The sequence below is a fragment of the Salvelinus alpinus genome, chromosome 18 (genome assembly GCF_045679555.1).
Source record: "Salvelinus alpinus chromosome 18, SLU_Salpinus.1, whole genome shotgun sequence".
NCBI classification, from domain to species: Eukaryota; Metazoa; Chordata; class Actinopteri; order Salmoniformes; family Salmonidae; genus Salvelinus; species Salvelinus alpinus.
In genome coordinates this window covers 21,914,237-21,934,822 of record NC_092103.1, presented here as the reverse complement: position 1 = coordinate 21,934,822, position 20,586 = coordinate 21,914,237, and the positions used below count along the sequence as shown (strand labels likewise).

At 41.8% G+C, this 20,586-nt stretch overlaps 1 protein-coding gene and 1 long non-coding RNA gene across 3 annotated transcripts in view; one reads left to right on the top strand and one right to left on the bottom strand.

Moving 5' to 3' along the window:
* Nucleotides 1–20,586, bottom strand: part of LOC139543999 (astrotactin-2-like) — a 450,311-nt gene that overhangs the window by 116,278 nt on the left and 313,447 nt on the right. For both annotated transcript variants that reach the window (XM_071350635.1, XM_071350634.1), the window contains 3 exons: nucleotides 15,615–15,739; nucleotides 14,445–14,549; nucleotides 12,177–12,356 (listed from right to left, as the gene is read on the bottom strand). In XM_071350635.1, the coding sequence (XP_071206736.1) occupies nucleotides 12,177–12,356; nucleotides 14,445–14,549; nucleotides 15,615–15,739 (410 nt within the window). The remainder of the gene's footprint in view (nucleotides 1–12,176; nucleotides 12,357–14,444; nucleotides 14,550–15,614; nucleotides 15,740–20,586) is intronic.
* On the top strand, nucleotides 938–6,543 carry LOC139544001 (uncharacterized). The gene is made up of 2 exons (XR_011668789.1): nucleotides 938–1,039; nucleotides 4,424–6,543. It is a non-coding gene; the product is annotated as an uncharacterized lncRNA (long non-coding RNA).

Below are 20,586 nucleotides of genomic sequence, written 5' to 3'. Positions count from 1 at the left end.
CTCAACATGGCACAGCTGCAGCAAACAGCACAACAGGTTTCTGTTCTGTGAGTCTAAAGCCTATTTATTTTTCAAAAGTCATATTAAGTTGAAAATATATTAAAAGTTTACTGAGAAGGTTTAGAAAAAAACGTTTTAATGTATAGGCTAAAGAAAGCATATAGTCTACGTTAATTTCTCATTTTCATTTACCTTTTAGTTATGCATAGCGAAACATTATGATTGCATTATGAAATTGTCAATTAACTCATTTCTATTGATGTGCAGTAGTTCCTTTTCTGAATTGCAATTCAGATAGGCCTGCCCTCTGCGATAGAGCTCTACAAATTGATTTTGAAATAAGACCTTTGCTGCCATCTAGGGGTCAGCTGATATACTATTTCTATGTACTGCAACAGCTGCACACATCTGTCCAGGAAGATAACTGTAGCAGACTACTGCTAGAGATGAATGCTTTTCAACTTTCAAAGGATACATCAAGATGTCTTCGTACTGTCCTAATTTATTGTGTATATTGTTTCAGGATGTAAGAGCATCATATTACATTTCATATTTGTAAGTCGCTCATTTCATATGTAAAGCCTGCAATGCTCTCAAAAAACATCATTTCCCTGATTGATGGCTATTTATTTTAAAGTTAATCTTTTATCTGGTGCAGCCAGGATTTAAAGAGGTGTACAAAATAGAAAAATTCTGAAAGTATTCAAAAAGCAGGAATAATCAAATTATGTATAATTCATTGGCCATTATATTAATGCAGTTTCTATACTAAAACTAGAGACAGTATTATACAAATTAACATCCATTTAATTTTATACTACAGTACTCAATACATCATATTATGAAACTTCAAATACCATAAATATCCCCACTAATATAACTGCCAACCACTTTCGGACCCTGTCCCAGCTGCAGTTGCAAGAACCAATGAAAATAGAGGTGGGTGGGGAATAAGTATTTGCTGGCGTTACGTCAACACCACAGTCTCGCAGCAGCAGACCTACCAACCCCTGTGCCTTGACAGACCTGACATTGCAAGGTAAGATTTCAACCAAATAAAACTAGAGTTTAGCTAGTACATATGTGAATGCTTGACTTTTAAAATGGACTCAATCATGAATTCTTACCGGACTGCCCCAAACAGGAAGTCACATCGCGATTTCGGAAGGCCTCCCACTAATAAAGCTGTCTAGCACAGCTTGCGCTAGAATCAATACAGCATCATGCCACAATATTATAGGTTATTAATTGCATGTAACCCGCTAGTGCGGTTGTCATTTGCATTGGCCGTGTAGTGACTGCTTGATTCGAGCAATCTCTGTTATGCTAACAACACAGCTAGTAACTAACACATTAACACAAACTAGGGTCGCTGCATTCGTATAGCTAACTAGCGAGTTAGGCAGAACACTTATTGGTTGTCTGTAGCAAGCTAACTGATTCTGAGAAGTTGTTTACTTAAAAGCTGGCTAGCTTCAGCAATCTAGTGTTGAATGACAGCTGGCTGCTGCTAGTGCTATCCAGTGGTAGTGTTACACTCCCCTCACTTACATCATATAGCCCTCTAAAGTGTACAGTATCAGTGGTTCCCAAACTGTGGGGCGTGTCCCCATATCATTATTTAAAAATATATATATTAAAGAAACTCAGTAGGGCTTTAAACGTACTCTTGAAAGTTTTAATAGTAGAATGCACAAAGTGCAATTTTAAAATTGGGTCTGTATCATAAGTTCCTCTTGTCATGTTAGTCATTGCATATTTCTAACTTGTCAAATGTCCAGCTAACATTTTCTATTTATGTTTTTTAGCCCATAGATGTTGTTGTAATTGTTTTGTCACTTTTATATCGCATGAATACACATTAGACATGGCAAAACAAGAAATGTCCCTTTTTCAGAACCCTGTCTTTCAAAGATAATTTGTAAAAATCCAAATAACTTCACAGATACTTCATTGTAAAGGGTTTAAACACTGTTTCCCATGCTTGTTCAATTAACCATGAACATACACCTGTGGAACAGTTGTTAAGACACTAACAGCTTACAGACGGTAGGCAATTAAGGTCACAGTTATGAAAACTTAGGACACTAAAGAGGCCTTTCTACTGACTCTGAAAAACACCAAAAGAAAGATGCCCAGGGTCCCTGCTCATCTGCGTGAACTTGCCTTAGGCATGCTGCAAGGAGGCATGAGGACTGCAGATGTGGCCAGGGCAATAAATTGCAAAACCGTACTGTGAGATGCCTAAGACAGCGCTACAGGGAGACAGGCCGGGCAGCTGATCGTCCTTGCAGTGGCAGACCACGTGTAACAACACCTGCACAGGATCGGTACATCTGAACATCACACCTGCGGGACAGATACAGGATGGCAACAACAACAACTGCCTGAGGTACACCAGGAACGCACAATCCCTTCATCAGTGCTCAGACTGTCCGCAATAGGCTGAGAGATGTTGGACTGCAGGCTTGTAGGCCTGTTGTAAGGCAGGTCCTCCCCAGACATCACCGGCAACAATGTCACCAATGGGCACAAACCCACCGTCACTGGACCAGACAGGACTGGCAAAAAGTTATCTTCACTGACGAGTCGCGGTTTTGTCTCACCAGGGGTGATGGTCGGATTCGTGTTTATCGTCGAAGGAATGAGCGTTACACCGAGGCCTGTACTCTGGAGCAGGATCGGTTTGGAGGTGGAGGGTCCGTCATGGCATGGGGCGGTGTGTCACAGCATCATCGGACTGAGCTTGTTGTCATTGCAGGCAATCTCAACGCTGTGCGTTATAGGGAAGACATCCTCCTCCCTCATGTGGTACCATTCCTGTAGGCTCATCCTGACATGACCTTCCAGCATGACAATGCCACCAGCCATACTGCTCATTCTGTGTGTGATTTCCTGCAAGACAGGAATGTCGGTGTTCTGCCATGGCCAGCGAAGAGCCCGGATCTCAATCCCATTGAGCACGTCTGGGACCTGTTGGATCGGAGGGTGAGGGCTAGGGCCATTCCCCACAGAAATGTCCTGGAACTTGCAGGTGCCTTGGTGGAAGAGTGGGGTAACATCTCACAGCAAGAACTGGCAAATCTGGTGCAGTCCATGAGGAGGAGATGCACTGCAGTACTTAATGCAGCTGGTGGCCACACCAGATACTGACTGTTACTTTTGACCCCCCCCCCCCCTTTGTTCAGGGACACATTATTCCATCTCTGTTAGTCACATGTCTGTGGAACTTGTTCAGTTTGTCTGTTGTTTAATCTTGTTATGTTCATACAAATATTTACACGTTAAGTTTGCTGAAAATAAACGCAGTTGACAGTGAGAGGACGTTTCTTTTTTTTTGCTGAGTTTGTATAGAATTGCAAGAATTTACTTTACAACTGCAAAATGTGTAGAATTTCAGGAAATAAGCTTTAAACCTGCAAAATTCTCTCCGCCAACGAGATGTTTGAACAGTTTGTGTCATGGACAGTGCTTGTGCCCATAGAAATAAATGCGGTGCTCACGCAGGGGCGCTTGGTGTTCCCCAATGTTGGAATAGGGTCCCCGAGTGAAAAAGTTTGGGAGCCCCTGAGTTACAGTATATGTTTCTCACAGTGAGTACTAACTGGGTTGTGCTGTCTCAAATGTATCCCAGAATCAAAAGTTAATTCTTCCCATGTTCTTGAGTTGACTAGTTCAATACTCCCCCCTAAACTTGTAAACATGATGTGGTCAAAATGTAATCCACCATTACTAGAGGAATGCTAATTATGTTTTCAGCCATTTTAATGAGAAATCATGACAACATCGTTATTTAACTTGTTGTTAGCAATGCAACCTCTTCTCAACATATCATTGTTGCCAGGACAAACATATGTTCACAATCAGCACCTTTTTGGGCTCATTCAGTAGTTTTTACCTGAAAGTAGTGTCCAGTTGAAAAATAATGTTAAGTACAATTTACCTTACTAAAACATACATGGACAATTATTCTGTTGATGCTTCCCCTTGTCATGGCTTTTTGATTTATGACCGAGTGTCAAAACCCCAGTTCTAGATGTCAGTCCGTAGTGGGACAAAAACATCTGTTTTAAGCAATCCATTTTGTGAGACCGTGATGACTATACACTTTTTAATACTAACATAAATCAGAGGTGTATGTCCTGTAATTCTTTTGTGGTGAATACTTCAGTCTGTGTAACATAATACTTGGTCCACCATAGGGAAATAGCCATAATATAAAATATTTCAATTAACAAGGATAGTAAATGTAGCACACAGATTTTTACAACAATGACATCTATTTCTCACTACTTTTACCATGGAGAGAGTAAATAAAATGCTCCTAAACACAATGTAACCAGGCACTAGACTAGAGCTTCCGTAGTGATTGTGCCACAGCCTGAACCTTTGACGTCCCTTTTTTAAATTCCTCTCCCCTCAGGTGTTAACACGATGGCGGCAGCTTCGCCAGCTCTGGACCCGGACCTGCTCCGGGAGGTCCTGGCGTGCCCCATCTGCCTGGAGACTTACAACCAGGAGCAGCTGAGGCCCTATTTCTACCTTTTAAAATAGGTAGAAATAGGCATCTATTTCCTATTATTTATTTCATTTCCATGATTGTTGCAGAATACATTCCTCACCTTTTCTGACTGATGGTTTCATACTCGCGAAGTAGCCTGTCACCTACATCTTATTTAATTGGACCCATTTCGCAGTAGTAAATAGATATGTTATTTCAAGTATTTTGCTCTATGCGATCTGGAGCGTAGTTTAACGCTAGAACAGATGGTTCACCTTTTCCATTTACGTCTTTGTCAAATGTCTCGCGTAAACAATATTTAATTTATAAACATAATACATATTTTCATAGCCATTGCTGAACAAATTCCTCCACTTTTTTTTCTGGCCATGATGGGTTCATATTCCCTAAGTAGCTTTAGCCTACAACAAATTACCATGTGCATCTCTCGTTTTAATTGGGCCTATTAGATAGGCTTTTATTTAAAAGTATTTTGCTTTATGCATCCGAAAGGTAGCGCGGTTTAGAATATACAGTATAATTTAACAGAAACAGACAGTTGATCTTTTTCATTGAAGTGTGTAGGCTACCACTGTAAGTAGGCCTACTGTAGTTTTATATTTTTACAATGTTTCAGAATTCGCGGGTAGTGCAGCATAATTAATTGAATTGATCTACAGGTTACAACAATTTCCAATGATTTCTTTCTTTCAGATACAGAAAATGTCACTGTAAAAGTTTAAAACATTCTGCCAACACCTCCAGAGACATTTGATCAAGTTCGTCATTGCTATTTCCTTTAGAAACTGCCATACGTACATACAATTTGTTCAGTGATTGTGTGTTTTCATTTCTTGTACTCTCATGAGACATTTGTCAACTCGCCAAATGATTTAAATTCAGGATATCATGTCAGGCAGCATGCTAACCTTGTCACTGCAATAGTCTGTCACTACAAAATTATTTCTCAAATTATCATTACAGATATTCCAAACTTAACTATTACAAGACTGTTGCTGTCAGTTTTAATGGTGATTTATTTTAATTTTATTATTGTTCAGTCAACTTAACTGGAGGAGAGATGCATTTATTTTAGGGCTGTGAAACAAATAATTTTTTTTTAAAAATAAAGTTAATCGCAGGATTTGCTTGGATTAATCGCAAACATTTGAAATTGCTCAAATTGAGCTGTAATTTAAGATGTTTTATACCAAAAGCATTACAAGAATATCGATGTCTTGATTTTGTCCAAAGTAACAGTAAGCAAAATCTGGTAAATTAATAAAGCGCACTTTCTTTAACCTCAATGTCAAGTTATTTTTAGCACTAGATTATTTGGGATATTTTCAGTGAATTTTAAACGTTTTCAAACAATGCGATTAATCACGTAAAAAATAAGTGTCCACTTAACTTTTTGTAATTTAACTTGGATTAAAGTCCCAATGTAGCCATTTTCATATCAATATATCAAATGAGGACCTTACTGTAAGATTTACATTAAAATGGGCAAAATTACCTTTTTATTTTTGGGGGAACTCACTATTATTGGTATATTTACGGGATGGTGAAGTCACAATGGAAAGCACACATATAGAGGCCTCTAGTGGCCAGAATTCAGTTTTAGCATGGGCAGCGCCATTGAGGACTTCCACCATTTTAATATAGTCAACTGGGTGAGACTTCCAACTTCATTGGCTGATCCCTCCTTGTGACCCTGTTGGAGACTACTTTAAAATGGAGATAGTATGGGCAGTGCCATTGAGGCTGTCACAGACACCATAATGGTACGGATACAAGGATGAGGCCTCTATGACCAAAACTCCCGCCCATGCAAATCTGCTGATTTAGAAGGTCCTGTGTAGATTGTATTTTCAACAAGAAACTAACTCAGCTGTTGTACAATATGATACAAAAATAAATTAATTTTGACTCCGCTGGGCCTTTAACTGATTAACTCGGACAGCCTTCATTTCTTTAGACCTACATGTAATTGCCTATTTCCTCTGAGTTTGTGTTTTAATAAAAAAAATGATACTACTGGGTCTTCTGAGTGTTCTGTTTCTGTATGTGTGTGTTGAACCAACCCATGTGTCTTTCAGAAGTTTCGCCTTTGGTGGAGGCAGTGACTTTCCAGTTTGTGTGTTACTATCGTATCAGATGAGTTTCTGTGTAACGCGAGTCTCAATTTCCTGTTTGTAATGTTATCTATTTAGTGCAATAAACCCAACATGAATGAAGATGTGCATGTTGTGGTTTCAGATTCTCTGTGGAGAATTTTCCAGGCAGGAATTTACATTGTAGGAAGAACACTGACTTCATTGTAATGTAGACATTTAGAAAAATAATAACACTTTGTGCTATACCTTTGGTAAATACTTTTGAAATATCTACGATGCAGCAACGGAATTTATTTTCATAAATGATTCAAGGCACTCGGTGTTCCAAGATGGCTTAGCAGTTCAGACGTCATTTTGTCCTCGTATTGTCGTGTCCTGTATATATATATATATTTACACCTTTCTTCGCATATCTTTTATATATTTTATTATCCAAGAACTCAACTACAAAAGCTTTCCTGCAACCCGCCTCACCAATTACAAAAAAAAAAAGTATTATTTACCTCAAATCTGAAAATCCACAGTGGAAGCTAGCCAGAGGCTAATCAGAAGCTAACCAGAAGCTAGCCAGAAGCTAATCTGAAGCTGCCCAGAAGTTAGCCGGTTTGCTAGCTAGCGTTGGTGTTTCAGCTGTCCACGTTTTGTGGTCATCAGCTATTCCTTTAGCTCGATAATCTACCGGCACTTTTGTGCAACGCGACTCGGACCGGAGCATACCGGGCCTTTTTTTCTCAGTGTCCCCGGATTTCAGCCGCAGGCTCTGGACATTTGCACCTTGATTTCGCAGCTTGCTAGCTGCAAACCGTGTGACTATTGGCTTACGTCGATCCCGGAGCAAACTTAAATTATTCCGGAGCTAGCCAGCTGAGGAGTTCCATCAGCCATTCCTGGGCTACAGTCACCTATCCGGACCCGTTTTTTTTTTTTGCTCCAGATGCGGAGCCCCACCGGGCCTTCACGACTGACTGCCGACGTTATCTGCCCGAGGGAGTTATCCAACTGGCACCTCCGTCGCGACGTTACCTGAAAGCTCATCTGGGGCCCGCTAATCGTTAGCTGTCTTATTGGCTGCTATCTGAATAAGTATATCGGACAATTTTTTTTTCTTGGGTCACTATATCTATTTTGCCAATTGGATTGATCCCCTCTACCACACGGAACCCCACTAATCTACCGACGGAAACGCACAAGGTGTCTAAAAATAGACCTCCATCCTATGCTATCTTGCTACCGATAGCCATCTACCCGGCCAGCTGTCTGGATCGCCGTGACCCCAACCAACCTCTACTCACTGGACCCTTATTGATCACTCGATTAAGCATGCCTCTCCTTAATGTAAATATGCCTTGTCCATTGCTGTTCTGGTTAGTGTTTATTGGCTTATTTCACTGTAGAGCCTCTAGCCCTGCTCACTATACCATATCCAACCTTTCAGTTCCACCACCCACATATGCGATGACATCACCTGGTTTCAATGATGTTTCTAGGGACAATATCTCTCTCATCATCACTCAATACCTAGGTTTACCTCCACTGTATTCACATCCTACCATACCTTTGTCTGTACATTATTCCTTGAAGCTATTTTATCGCCCCCAGAAACGTCCTTTTACTCTCTGTTCTAGACGACCAATTCTCATAGCTTTTAGCCGTACCCTTATCCTACTCCTCCTCTGTTCCTCTGGTGATGTAGAGGTGAATCCAGGCCCTGCAGTACCTAGCTCCACTCCTATTCCCCAGGCGCTCTCTTTTGATGACTTCTGTAACCGTAATAGCCTTGGTTTCATGCATGTTAACATTAGAAGCCTCCTCCCTAAGTTTGTTTTGTTCACTGCTTTAGCACACTCTGCCAACCCGGATGTTTTAGCCGTGTCTGAATCCTGGCTTAGGAAGACCACCAAAAATGTTGACATTTTCATCCCTAACTACAAGATTTTCAGACAAGATAGAACGGCCAAAGGGGGTGGTGTTGCAATCTACTGCAAAGATTGCCTGCAGAGTTCTGTTTTACTATCCAGGTCTGTTCCCAAACAATTTGAACTTCTACTTTTAAAAATCCACCTCTCTAAAAACAAGTCTCTCACCGTTGCCGCCTGCTATAGACCACCCTCTGCCCCCAGCTGTGCTCTGGACACCATATGTGAACGGATTGCCCCCCATCTATCTTCAGAGCTCGTGCTGCTAGGCGACCTAAATTGGAACATGCTTAACACCCCAGCCATCCTACAATCTAAGCTTGATGCCCTCAATCTCACACAAATTATCAATGAACCTACCAGGTACCACCCCAATTCCGTAAACACGGGTACCCTCATAGATATCATCCTAACCAACTTGCCCTCCAAATACACCTCTGCTGTTTTCAACCAAGATCTCAGCGATCACTGCCTCATTGCCTGCGTCCGTAATGGGTCAGCGGTCACTGTCAAACGCTCCCTGAAACACTTCAGCGAGCAGGCCTTTCTAATCGACCTGGCCGAGGTATCCTGGAAGAATATTGATCTCATCCCGTCAGTAGAGGATGCCTGGATATTTTTTTTTAAATGCCTTCCTCACCATCTTGAATAAGCATGCCCCATTCAAGAAATTTAGAACCAGGAACAGATATAGCCCTTGGTTCTCTCCTGACCTGACTGCCCTTAACCAACAGAAAAACATCCTATGGCGTTCTGCATTAGCATCGAACAGCCCCCGTGATATGCAACTTTTCAGGGAAGCTAGAAACCAATATACACAGGCAGTTAGAAAAGCCAAGGCTAGCTTTTTCAAGCAGAAATTTGCTTCCTGCAACACAAACTCAAAAAAGTTCTGGGACACTGTAAAGTCCATGGAGAATAAGAACACCTCCTCCCAGCTTCCAACTGCACTGAAGATAGGAAACACTGTCACCACCGACAAATCCACTATAATTGAGAATTTCAATAAGCATTTTTCTACGGCTGGCCATGCTTTCCACCTGGCTACCCCTACCCCGGTCAACAGCACTGCCCTCCCCTCTGCTACTCGCCCAAGCCTTCCCCATTTCTCTTTCTCCCAAATACAGTCAGCTGATGTTCTGAAAGAGCTGCAAAATCTGGACCCTTACAAATCAGCCGGGCTAGATAATCTGGACCCTTTCTTTCTAAAACTATCTGCTGAAATTGTTGCCCCCCCTATTACTAGCCTTTTCAACCTCTCTTTCGTGTCGTCTGAGATTCCCAAAGATTGGAAAGCAGCTGCGGTTATCCCCCTCTTCAAAGGGGGGGACACTCTTGACCCAAACAGCTACAGACCTATATCTATCCTACCCTGCCTTTCTAAGGTCTTCGAAAGCCAAGTCAACAAACAGATTACCGACCATTTCGAATCCCACCATACCTTCTCCGCTATGCAATCTGGTTTCAGAGCTGGTCATGGGTGCACCTCAGCCACGCTCAAGGTCATAAACGATATCTTAACCTCCATCGATAGGAAACAATACTGTGCAGCCGTATTCATTGACCTGGCCAAGGCTTTTGACTCTGTCAATCACCACATCCTCATCGGCAGACTCGACAGCCTTGGTTTCTCTAATGATTGCCTCGCCTGGTTCACCAACTACTTCTCTGATCGAGTTCAGTGTGTCAAATCGGAGGGTCTGTTGTCCGGGCCTCTGGCAGTCTCTATGGGGGTGCCACAGGGTTCAATTCTTGGACCGACTCTCTTCTCTGTATACATCAATGATGTCGCTCTTGCTGCTGGTGATTCTCTGATCCACCTCTACGCAGATGACACTATTCTGTATACTTCTGGCCCTTCTTTTGACACTGTGCTAACAACCCTCCAGGCGAGCTTCAATGCCATACAACTCTCCTTCCGTGGCCTCCAATTGCTCTTAAATACAAGTAAAACTAAATGCATGCTCTTCAACCGATCGCTGCCTGCACCTGCCCGCCTGTCCAACATCACTACTCTGGCTCTGACTTAGAATATGTGGACAACTACAAATACCTAGGTGTCTGGTTAGACTGTAAACTCTCCTTCCAGACTCACATCAAACATCTCCAATCCAAAGTTAAATCTAGAATTGGCTTCCCATTCCGCAACAAAGCATCCTTCACTCATGCTGCCAAACATACCCTTGTAAAACTGACCATACTACCAATCCTCGACTTCGGTGATGTCATTTACAAAATAGCCTCCAAAACCCTACTCAATAAATTGGATGCAGTCTATCACAGTGCCATCCGTTTTGTCACCAAAGCCCCATACACTACCCACCACTGCGACCTGTACGCTCTCGTTGGCTGGCCCTCGCTTCATACTCGTCGCCAAACCCACTGGCTCCAGGTCATCTAAAAGACCCTGCTAGGTAAAGTCCCCCCTTATCTCAGCTCGCTGGTCACCATAGCAGCACCTACCTGTAGCACGCGCTCCAGCAGGTATATCTCTCTGGTCACCCCCAAAACCAATTCTTCCTTTGGCCGCCTCTCCTTCCAGTTCTTTGCTGCCAATGACTGGAACGAACTACAAAAATCTCTGAAACTGGAAACACTTATCTCCCTCACTAGCTTTAAGCACCAGCTGTCAGAGCAGCTCATAGATTACTGCACCTGTACATAGCCCATCTATAATTTAGCCCAAACAACTACCTCTTTACCTACTGTATTCATTTATTTATTTTGCTCCTTTGCACCCCATTATTTCTATCTCTACTTTGCACTTTCTTCCACTGCAAACCAACCATTCCAGTGTTTTTTTTGTTTTTCTTTAACTTGCTATATTGTATTTACTTCGCCACCATGGCCTTTTTATATTTTTATTTATTTATATATATATATTTTGTTTGCCTTTCACCTCCCTTACCTCACTTGCTCACATTGTATATAGACTTATTTTTCACTGTATTATTGACTGTATGTTTGTTTTACTCCATGTGTAACCATGTGTTGTTGTATGTGTCGAACTGCTTCGCTTTATCTTGGCCAGGTCGCAATTGTAAATGAGAACGTGTTCTCAATTTGCCTACCTGGTTAAATAAAGGTGAAATAAAATTTAAAAAATAAATGTGTCTTTGTATTCCGGTGTTTACAGTACATACTTTGAACCCATTTATTTGGTAAAAGATACATTATTTTCATGCTATCCACAGCCCTCACCCTGTCTGTCCAATTCCATTTTGAAGGTCTCAGTGGCACAGCATAGTACTGTACAAAAGCTCTTTCAGGTCTTGCCTAATGTTTATGAAATGCTACTGAAGGATTTCTGAGAGGCTATTCTCGGCTCTGTCTCGGGGGCTAGGGCCAGTTAAAAATGAGGAATCAAGTCTGCTATGAATCATATTTCTAGCTGCAGCGTCCTGAAAATTGTACCATATTGAATAAGCCCCATTTTTTTTTTTTTTTTTTAATTTTTTTTATAAATATTTTTTTTAAATATTTTATATATATATATATATTTTTTTTCAACCTTTCTCTGGGATTTAACTGACGAATTTAAGTCTATTGATAGTCCACTCACCTGGATCACTGGGTCTAATTTGGTCACTCATTACAGTAGTATTTGTGACACGTGCATCATATGCAGTTTCCCCCTCTCACCTTTCTGGTACTGCAGCCAGAGCTGCTGTTGAGCCTTCTTGCTGGGGAAGTAGATGGTGCAGCTGAGCTCGGAGCCGTAAAGGGCCTCGGATACGTAATGGCTGCCGTACTGCTGGATGAAGGACAGCAGCTCCTCTCTGGTGCTCTCTGCAGTCAGTGTCTTCAGAACCTTGGAGAAGCCTGGGAACCAGGAAAGTGTGAAGGGGAAATAATTCGGAACAAATGGAAATGTAGTTATAGCTGAAGCAGAAAAAGGGGCTTTGTAAATGCGCTAAATACTATCCTGTATGATTTTCCCTCTGAGTTTTCAGTACAATATGATATAGTGTAGTAGTAGTTAAATAGGCTCACCAGGAAACATGACAGTAAATTGACACTCCAGACCTGGTTTCAAATAAATATATATCTATTTTTTTTTTGGTGCCTTCAGAAAGTATTCACACCCTTAGATTTTTTTCCACATTTTCTTGTATTGCAGCCTGAATTTAAAATGTAATACATTTACATTTTGTGTCACTGGCCTACACACAATATCGCATAATGTTAGTGAAATTATGTTTTTCAACATTTTGACAAATTAATAAAAATGAGAAGCTGGAATGTCTTGAGTCAATAACTATTCAACCCCTTTGTTATGGCAAGCCTAAATAATTTCAGGAGGAAAATTTTGCTTAAAAAGTCACATAAGAGTGTTATAACATGATTTTTGAATGACTACCTCATCTCTCCACCCCACACACAATTATCTGTAAGGTCCCTCAGTTGAACAGTGAATTTCAAACACAGATGCAACCACCAATACCAGGGATGTTTTCCAATGACTCACAAAGGGCACCTATTGGTCCAGTAGATGGGTAAAACATTTAAAAAGCAGACATTGAATATCCCTTTGAGCATGGTGAAGTTATTAATTACACTTTGGATGGTGTATCAATACAAAGATACAGGCTTCTTTCCTAACTGAGTTGCCAGAGAGGAATGAAACCGCTCAGGGATTTTACAATGAGTTCAAAACCATTAGAGTTTATTGGCTGTGATAGAAGAAAATGTAGGATGGATCAACAACATTGTAGTTACTCCATAATACTAACCTAAATGACAGAGTGAAAAGAAGGAAGCCTATACAGGGAAAAAAATATTCCAAAACATGCATCCTGTTTGCAATAAGGCACACCAGTAAAACTGCTAAAAATGTGGCAAAGAAATTAACTTTATGTCCTAAATACAAAGAGTTATGTTTGGGGCAAATCGAACAACACATGACTGAGTACCACGTTCCATATTTTCAAGCATGGTAATGACTGAATCATCTTATGGGTATGCTTGTCATGGGCAAGGACTGGGGAGTTTTCTTTAGGATAAAAAGAAACAGAATGTAGCTAAGCACAGGCAAAACCCTAGAGGAAAACCTGGTTCAGTCTGCTTTCCAACAGACACTGGGAGACAAATTCACCTTTCAGCAGGACAATAACCTAAAACACAAGGCCAAATATACACTGGAGTTGCTTACCAAGACAACATTGAATGTTCCTGAGTGGCGTAGTTACTGTTTTTACTTAAATCGGCTTGAAAATCTTTGGCAAGACTTGAAAATGGCTGTCTTAGCAATGATTATCAACCATCTTGACAGAGCTTGAAGAATTTTACAATCCAAGTGTGCAAGCTCTTAGAGACTTAAGTATTCACACCCCTGAGCTTTGCACACCTAGATTGTAAAATTCTTCAAGCTCTGTATTTCATTTCAATACATTTGCAAACATTTCAAAAAAATATGTTTTCACTTTGTCATTATGGGGTATTGTGTCTAAATGGGTGAGATTTTTTTTACATTTAGGCTGTAACAACAAAATGTGTAATAAGTATGAATATTTTCTGAAGGCACTGTAAATACTTATTTTCTGTGTACTTAAGTATTTTCAAATAATGTGGCCTGAATCAACTACTTCTATTTAAAAGTCTTTTCAAATAATTTCCTATAAATAGCCTACTATTTGAATTATTTTCAAATACTTGCACGGGAGGGTATTTGATGTATGCATGCAGGACTAAGTCGCTTTGGATAAAAGCATCTGCTAAATGGCATATATTTGAGTCAGTGTTTTTGAGTATTTTCAAATACAGTACATACCAATACTTTCCAACTGTATTTCCAAATACATTCCAACATTCAACTACTTGTCCTTTCAAATAAAACAAATCTGAATACTTACTTCGAAATGTATGTGAAAGGTATTTTAAATAGTATTTGAACGCTGGTCTGCTTCGTACCTGTAGACAAGGTGATGGCGCTGAGCTTGACTTTGTACAGGTTGCTCCTCACTCTCCACTGCTGAACCATGGGGTAGCCCATAGCCTCATTGAACTTAGCATCACCTGCAATGGACATAGACATATTAACATAGTTATGAATAACTTCCACAATATAAGTAGAACCACATTATTTTCATAAGATTTGAGTAAATAACTCAGTTTCACATTAATCATGCATTGAAAGCTATGGATCATTTGTGTCGGAGTTTGAGTTATACAAGCACATTTGTAACTGCCTGAAGTGCATTAGCTAGCTTTGTCTCCCTCACAAACTGTCCGTGTACAGTGTACATTCTGTTGTTTTCAACAACACCATTTGTCTACGAAAGTTCCCACCCCATGTGTAATCAATGGCAGACGGCCGCAGTAGCTCCAATTGAATTTCCAGCATTAAGGCGAGAGCAATCTCGCCTCCGTAATTGCATTATCAAACTTCATATGAGTCTGGCACAACACAGGGCCATTAGAACACAGGAGCGAAGAGAACAACAACAACTAAATCCTCAAACCTAAAGCACTTATTTATTCCCAGTGTGTGTTTGGAGAGGAGTAGCAGACACTCCTGGGAACTAGTCACAGGCCAACGGGGAGCCAAGTGCTGCAGCCAATTCAGCTAATGGACGGATTAGGGAGTAGTCCTGAGGTGCGGTTTCAAGCCAACTGACAGAGTAGTCTCGGCCCCCACAGGGGATGTGGGAAGGGAACACGGGGTGAAGAAGGTGCAGGTGTCAGCCTTTAGAGGGCCTGGAGAGGTATGCAAGTGAGTGTGTGCCTACTGAAGAGACTTTGGGATGTCAGGAACAATAGCACAATACAGTGCACTGGGAACAGTGTCATTCTAGCTGACCCTGCACTCTGATGTCACTCCTATGGATTTACTGAGCAGAGAATGCTGCATGATTTCTAAGTATTGAGCTTACAGGAAATTCAGCCGTAATTGGAAAATACTGTAAAACCTGGACGAAGTAGATACTTCTACATTTTTTGGAAGGAACATTTGAGAAAAAATAAGGATATTTGATGATGAAATATAGGTTACGTACAGGATATTTTCTGTACACACTGGTATGAGTGTACAAAGATGGATGAGGCAGGCTAACACGTGTACACACACACACAAACACACACCTGTGAGGAGCTGTACATTGGACAGTGGCTCAGACAGCACTCCTCTACACTGCTCCTCCACAGGTAACGGGATAACCATCAGTCCATCTGCTAGCTGGGGGAAGTCTTTGATGAAGTTGTTGTCCCTGAAAGAGAGAGCAAGAGAGACAGAAAAGAAAGAAAGAAAAACACACAAAAAACAGTTAGCCTTGTGAGACACTGTTGGGTTTTCATCTCCTCCATCAGAGTGCCTAGTGCAATAGCGTGGCTTATCTCATCATTCATCATCCCTTCTCTCCACTGTGTTTCAGACGCTCCAACAGAGAGGGACAGGTGGTGCAACCTGATAGTCATAGACACAGTGCAAGACAACTAACACTGCATGGAGAGAGATTCTCAGATCAAACAACACCTTCATATTCTCTCATCAGGGCCGGTCCTAGCCTTTTGGGGGCTTTACGTGTAATTTTGTTGGGAGGACCCCCATCCCGCAGGCAAAACATTTTAGTGGCCCTGCTTTCGTCGGGATTCAGAGAAAATGTTTCAGTTTTAAAGCAAGTTTGCTGCAATTCTACACATTTTTTCCATGGGGCGGAGATAAGATTTTTGCAGTTTTATAACACATTTCATGCAATTCTAATTGAGTGACTGTGGGTCGGGGGCCCCAAATCGGCTGGGGGCCCTAAGCAACAGCTTATGCCTAGAGCCGGCCCTGTCTCTCATCACAATGTCTGGGTTATCAAGCAGCAACATAATGTTGCTTTGCACCACATGGATTGCTGGAAGGATTACAGAGGCTTTAAAGAAATTGAATGTTCACAGTTGAAGCTACTAGATACAGTTCAAGAGTGATAAATGCAATGGCTTGGGAATGTGGGTTTTCCCTGGTCAGTTCAAGAAAAACACATGGTACTACAACTCGCTGGTTGGATCAGGTCTCTCAACAGCATACAAGGATGTTCCATTGCAGTGTGATACTGTAGAGGTATAAGTAGGGGCAGTCTCCAAAAGAGACCAGTGTCTGGCTGCAGTAGTATGGGGGAATTGACTGACTTTGAAGTGTGAGAGAGTGTGCCGGTTGGCTGCCCTCTAAAGGAAGGAAGGAGAGAGAGAGACAGACTGGGAACAGGACAGGTAGCTGCAGGGAGAGAAACCTCTTCACTTCTGTTTCTCTCTCAGCTGGAAAAGGAATAAGAGAGAGGGAAGGAAGGAGTTAGGGAGAGGGATGGAGGGAGAGGTCAAGAAATTAGATGGAAAGGGAGGAAGAGGCAAGTCCAATACCACAATCTACAAACCTAGAAATCTGTATTTGTACTATGCATTGACCCTTCTTTAAATCTGACCTTCCAGTCAGACTGAAAAACACAAGTGAGTGTTGTGATGCAGTTCATGCAATACTCATGGCCATGTTGTGCTATTGTGCTGAATATTATGGGGCCATGGAGGAGAGCAGACATAGAGACAGACACACAGAGAAACACAGAGATTGTCTTTTACTTCACTTTTTAATTTCTTCCCTCTCTCTCGCTCTCTGTTTCACTCTCACTTTCATTTATTCTGTCTGGAGTACTGTCTACTGTGTCTACCCTCCTCTCCATCTCCCCTTCTCATTGACTTTCAGGAGAGCTTTCCCCCAACCGCAGAGCCCGTTAGAGGCAATCACCGCCTCCTTTTACCCCAGGACTGCAGAGGAAACTCAAGGGCAGAGAGGAGTGGAAAGCAGAGGACAGGAGGTGCTGTAAAAAGATTACTGGCTGCTCACCGAAACCATATCGATTACCAAATTAAATCAGAGAGCTGGGAGCGTGGCACGGGGAGAGAACCCGGAGAGGCACGGCCCCTACAATATGAAGCTTTATGGATTTTTCACACCCAAACAAGACTGTGTCCTTGTCGCCCACCTAGGCGCCTTATTAATTCCTTTATTTACTTTGCAGTGGACTTGTGTTCTGGCCGGGAGAGCAGCAGGGAAGCGAGAGGTATTTTTGATGCTCGTTATTGGAGAAAAGTGTTACTGTTTTGTACTGAATACATTAGAGAAGTGGCACATTGGGGTAAGAATGGGAATGAGATTCACAGTGGCACTCGTAGATTCAAGATGTGTCATTATCTCTCAAGGAAAGTGGATAAAGTGGAGTGGTGACCACTTTAGTGAGATTAGGGTCTCGCTCGCTCTCGTCAAATCTTTAAACATGATGGAGGAGACGCCAACATGGACAAAACATAATGGTGGATTAAGGAGGATAATTAACCCAGCTTTCCAAACACTTTTTCTCCGGCTCTTCCTTTTCCTCTCTGCAAAGTAGGTCGTTTTAGTAATATTGTTGGTGAAAAGCTGTTTCCAAGCTGAAATGCAGGAGCATCAATTACTCATTGCAATATTAGCCAGCTGAGAAAAGCTTTAATCCCAGCATAAAAAGCAGACAATGGGATTGAATGAGGTATGATGAGGTATTATTGGATGTACCCCCCCCCCCCCCCCACACACACACACAAACCCCACCCCACCCCTCTCCTCTTCTACCCCCACACACAGCTGGTCACCTGCTAGGCTTACAGTGTAGTCTATGTGTTCCACTGTGGTGAGCATGGTGTGTTTACGCCCTGTATGTTTCATTCAGTACCCCTGTGTGTTCATTAGGGGAGCTGAGACTAAGCTGTCCTGCCCAGCCTTATCCTTGTGCTGCTTACAGTACATGCCTCCAAATGGGATAAACTCTCTCCATTTAGATAAGGGCTTCCATGTTGAGTTGAGCACAAGTTGTTGTAGCAATGAGACAAGATGTAGGATCTTAAATTGATCACACTGTTGCAGAAGAAATTTACTGCAATGCAGGAAATGTAATACTTGTAGTGTGGTGTAAAAAAGCTTCTGAAGTTTGTATTTTCCACTTTGAAATTTCAGACTTGATTTTCCCTTACGAAAAATGTATCAACTCCTACAAAAATTTACATTAATTCTAATCCACATTTCCTGTTGCTGCAGGATTATTTTCCTGCTGTAGCAAACTGGCTCAAATGAAGATCCTACATCTGTAGGTGCAGTGTTTATAAATATGCAGGCCCACGCTTCGATGTGGAAATTTCAACTTGTTTTTCTATAACTCTTTTTACTCTCTGAATTGCTTCCTTTTTCTCTTGCACGCTCACGCACACACACACACACAATTCCTCAGACTTCAATAGCATACTGTATCTGAATCTGTATTGTTCTAGACATTCCATTTCCCACCACCCACCAAAGCCTGCATGTTCCCTTCGCTAAACGCAGAAGAGAAGCTCTTGGAGCGGATGAGAATAGCGTGCAGCGATTGTTTTCTGCTGTCTCAGCCTGCTCCCTGGTGACTCTCTCTCTCTGTCTGAGCTCTGAGATGTTCATTTTCTCTTCTTCGTCTCTTCTTTCTCCTCTCTCTACCTCTCCTCCCACATCCTGTTGGCAATATAGGCAGGCAGGCACCTCTGGGCTCTGAGCAACCATACCAGCTCCAGTCACACTAGAGCTACTCTGTGTGTGTGTGTGTGTGTGTGTGTGTGTGTGTGTGTGTGTGTGTGTGTGTGTGTGTGTGTGTGTGTGTGTGTGTGTGTGTGTGTGTGTGTGTGTGTGTGTGTCCATATTGATTTTATATCCAGGGAGGGGGATTTAATAAGAAAACAATGTATGTATACCAATTAAACACAGGCTGAAAGGCACACACTTTCTCTGCATTTCTCCTTGGCCTTTCCTTGCTGCCACTCACACACACAGCGGTCAGGGACAGGGGCTCATGTTAGAGCAAACACACATTCAGCAGGCTCACTCCCTCTCAGTACCTACACAGCACTCCCAAGGGAGAAAGTAATATGGGATTTATGAACAGGGTGATGAATAATAGTATGAATTTAGAGATGCAGACATACCTGTCTACTTCATCACATTTAAACAGAGGAGGCTGGTGGGAGGAGCTATAGGAGGATGGGCTCATTGTAATGACTGGAATGGAATTAATGGAACGGCGTCAACATGTGGTTTCCATATGTTTGATACCGTTCCATTCCAGCCATTACAATGAGTCCATCCTTCTATAGCTCTTTCCACCAGCCTCCTCTGCATTTAAAATATACACTGAGTGTACAAAACATTAGGAACATGAGATAGACTAACCAAGTGAATCCAGGTGAAAGCTAGGATCCCTTATTGTTGTCACTTAAATCAGTGTAGATGAAGGGGAGGAGACAGGTTGAAGAATGATTTTTAAGCCTTGAGAAAATTGAGACATGGATTGTGTATGTGTGCCATTCAGAGGGTGAATGGGCAAGACAAAATATTTATGTGCCTTTGAAAGGGGTAGGACGTAGGTGCCAGGCGCACTGATTTGAGTGTGTAAAGAAATGCAACGCTGCTGGGTTTTTTACGTTCAACAGTTTCCCCTCGTGTATCGAGAATGGTACAACACCCAAAGGACATCCAGCTAACTTGACACAACTGTGGGAAGCATTGGATTCAACATGGGCCAGCATCTCTGTGGAACGCTAGACACCTTGTAGAGTCCAAGCCCCGACAAATTGAGTCTGTTCTGAGGGCGAAAGGGAGTGGAACTCAATATTAGGCAGACGTTCCTAATGTTTTGTACACTCAGTGTATGTACTCTGACAAACATGTGTGGCTTTTAAGTTCTATCATGGAACCTTAAACAAGTTAACTTTTCTACTGGTTTAAGACCACCAAAAATGTCCTTGATATCATGTGCAGCATTTTTAAGTGCATATAATGTGTGTGTGTATGTGTAAGTTATATCTTACAGCTCCATTACACTACAGTAATTCCCCTCTTAAGATGTCCTCCAAGCATTGGTGAAATGATCCATTGCCAAATTGTGTTGCTTCGGCATCCTAATATCCACCCTTACTAAATGATATTGGCCAAGGTGAAGGATGATGTGCTCTCATGGGTGTATAATCATAGAGTCCAAAACCACCTCTTTATACACTCCTTTAATACAGAATTAATGAGGAG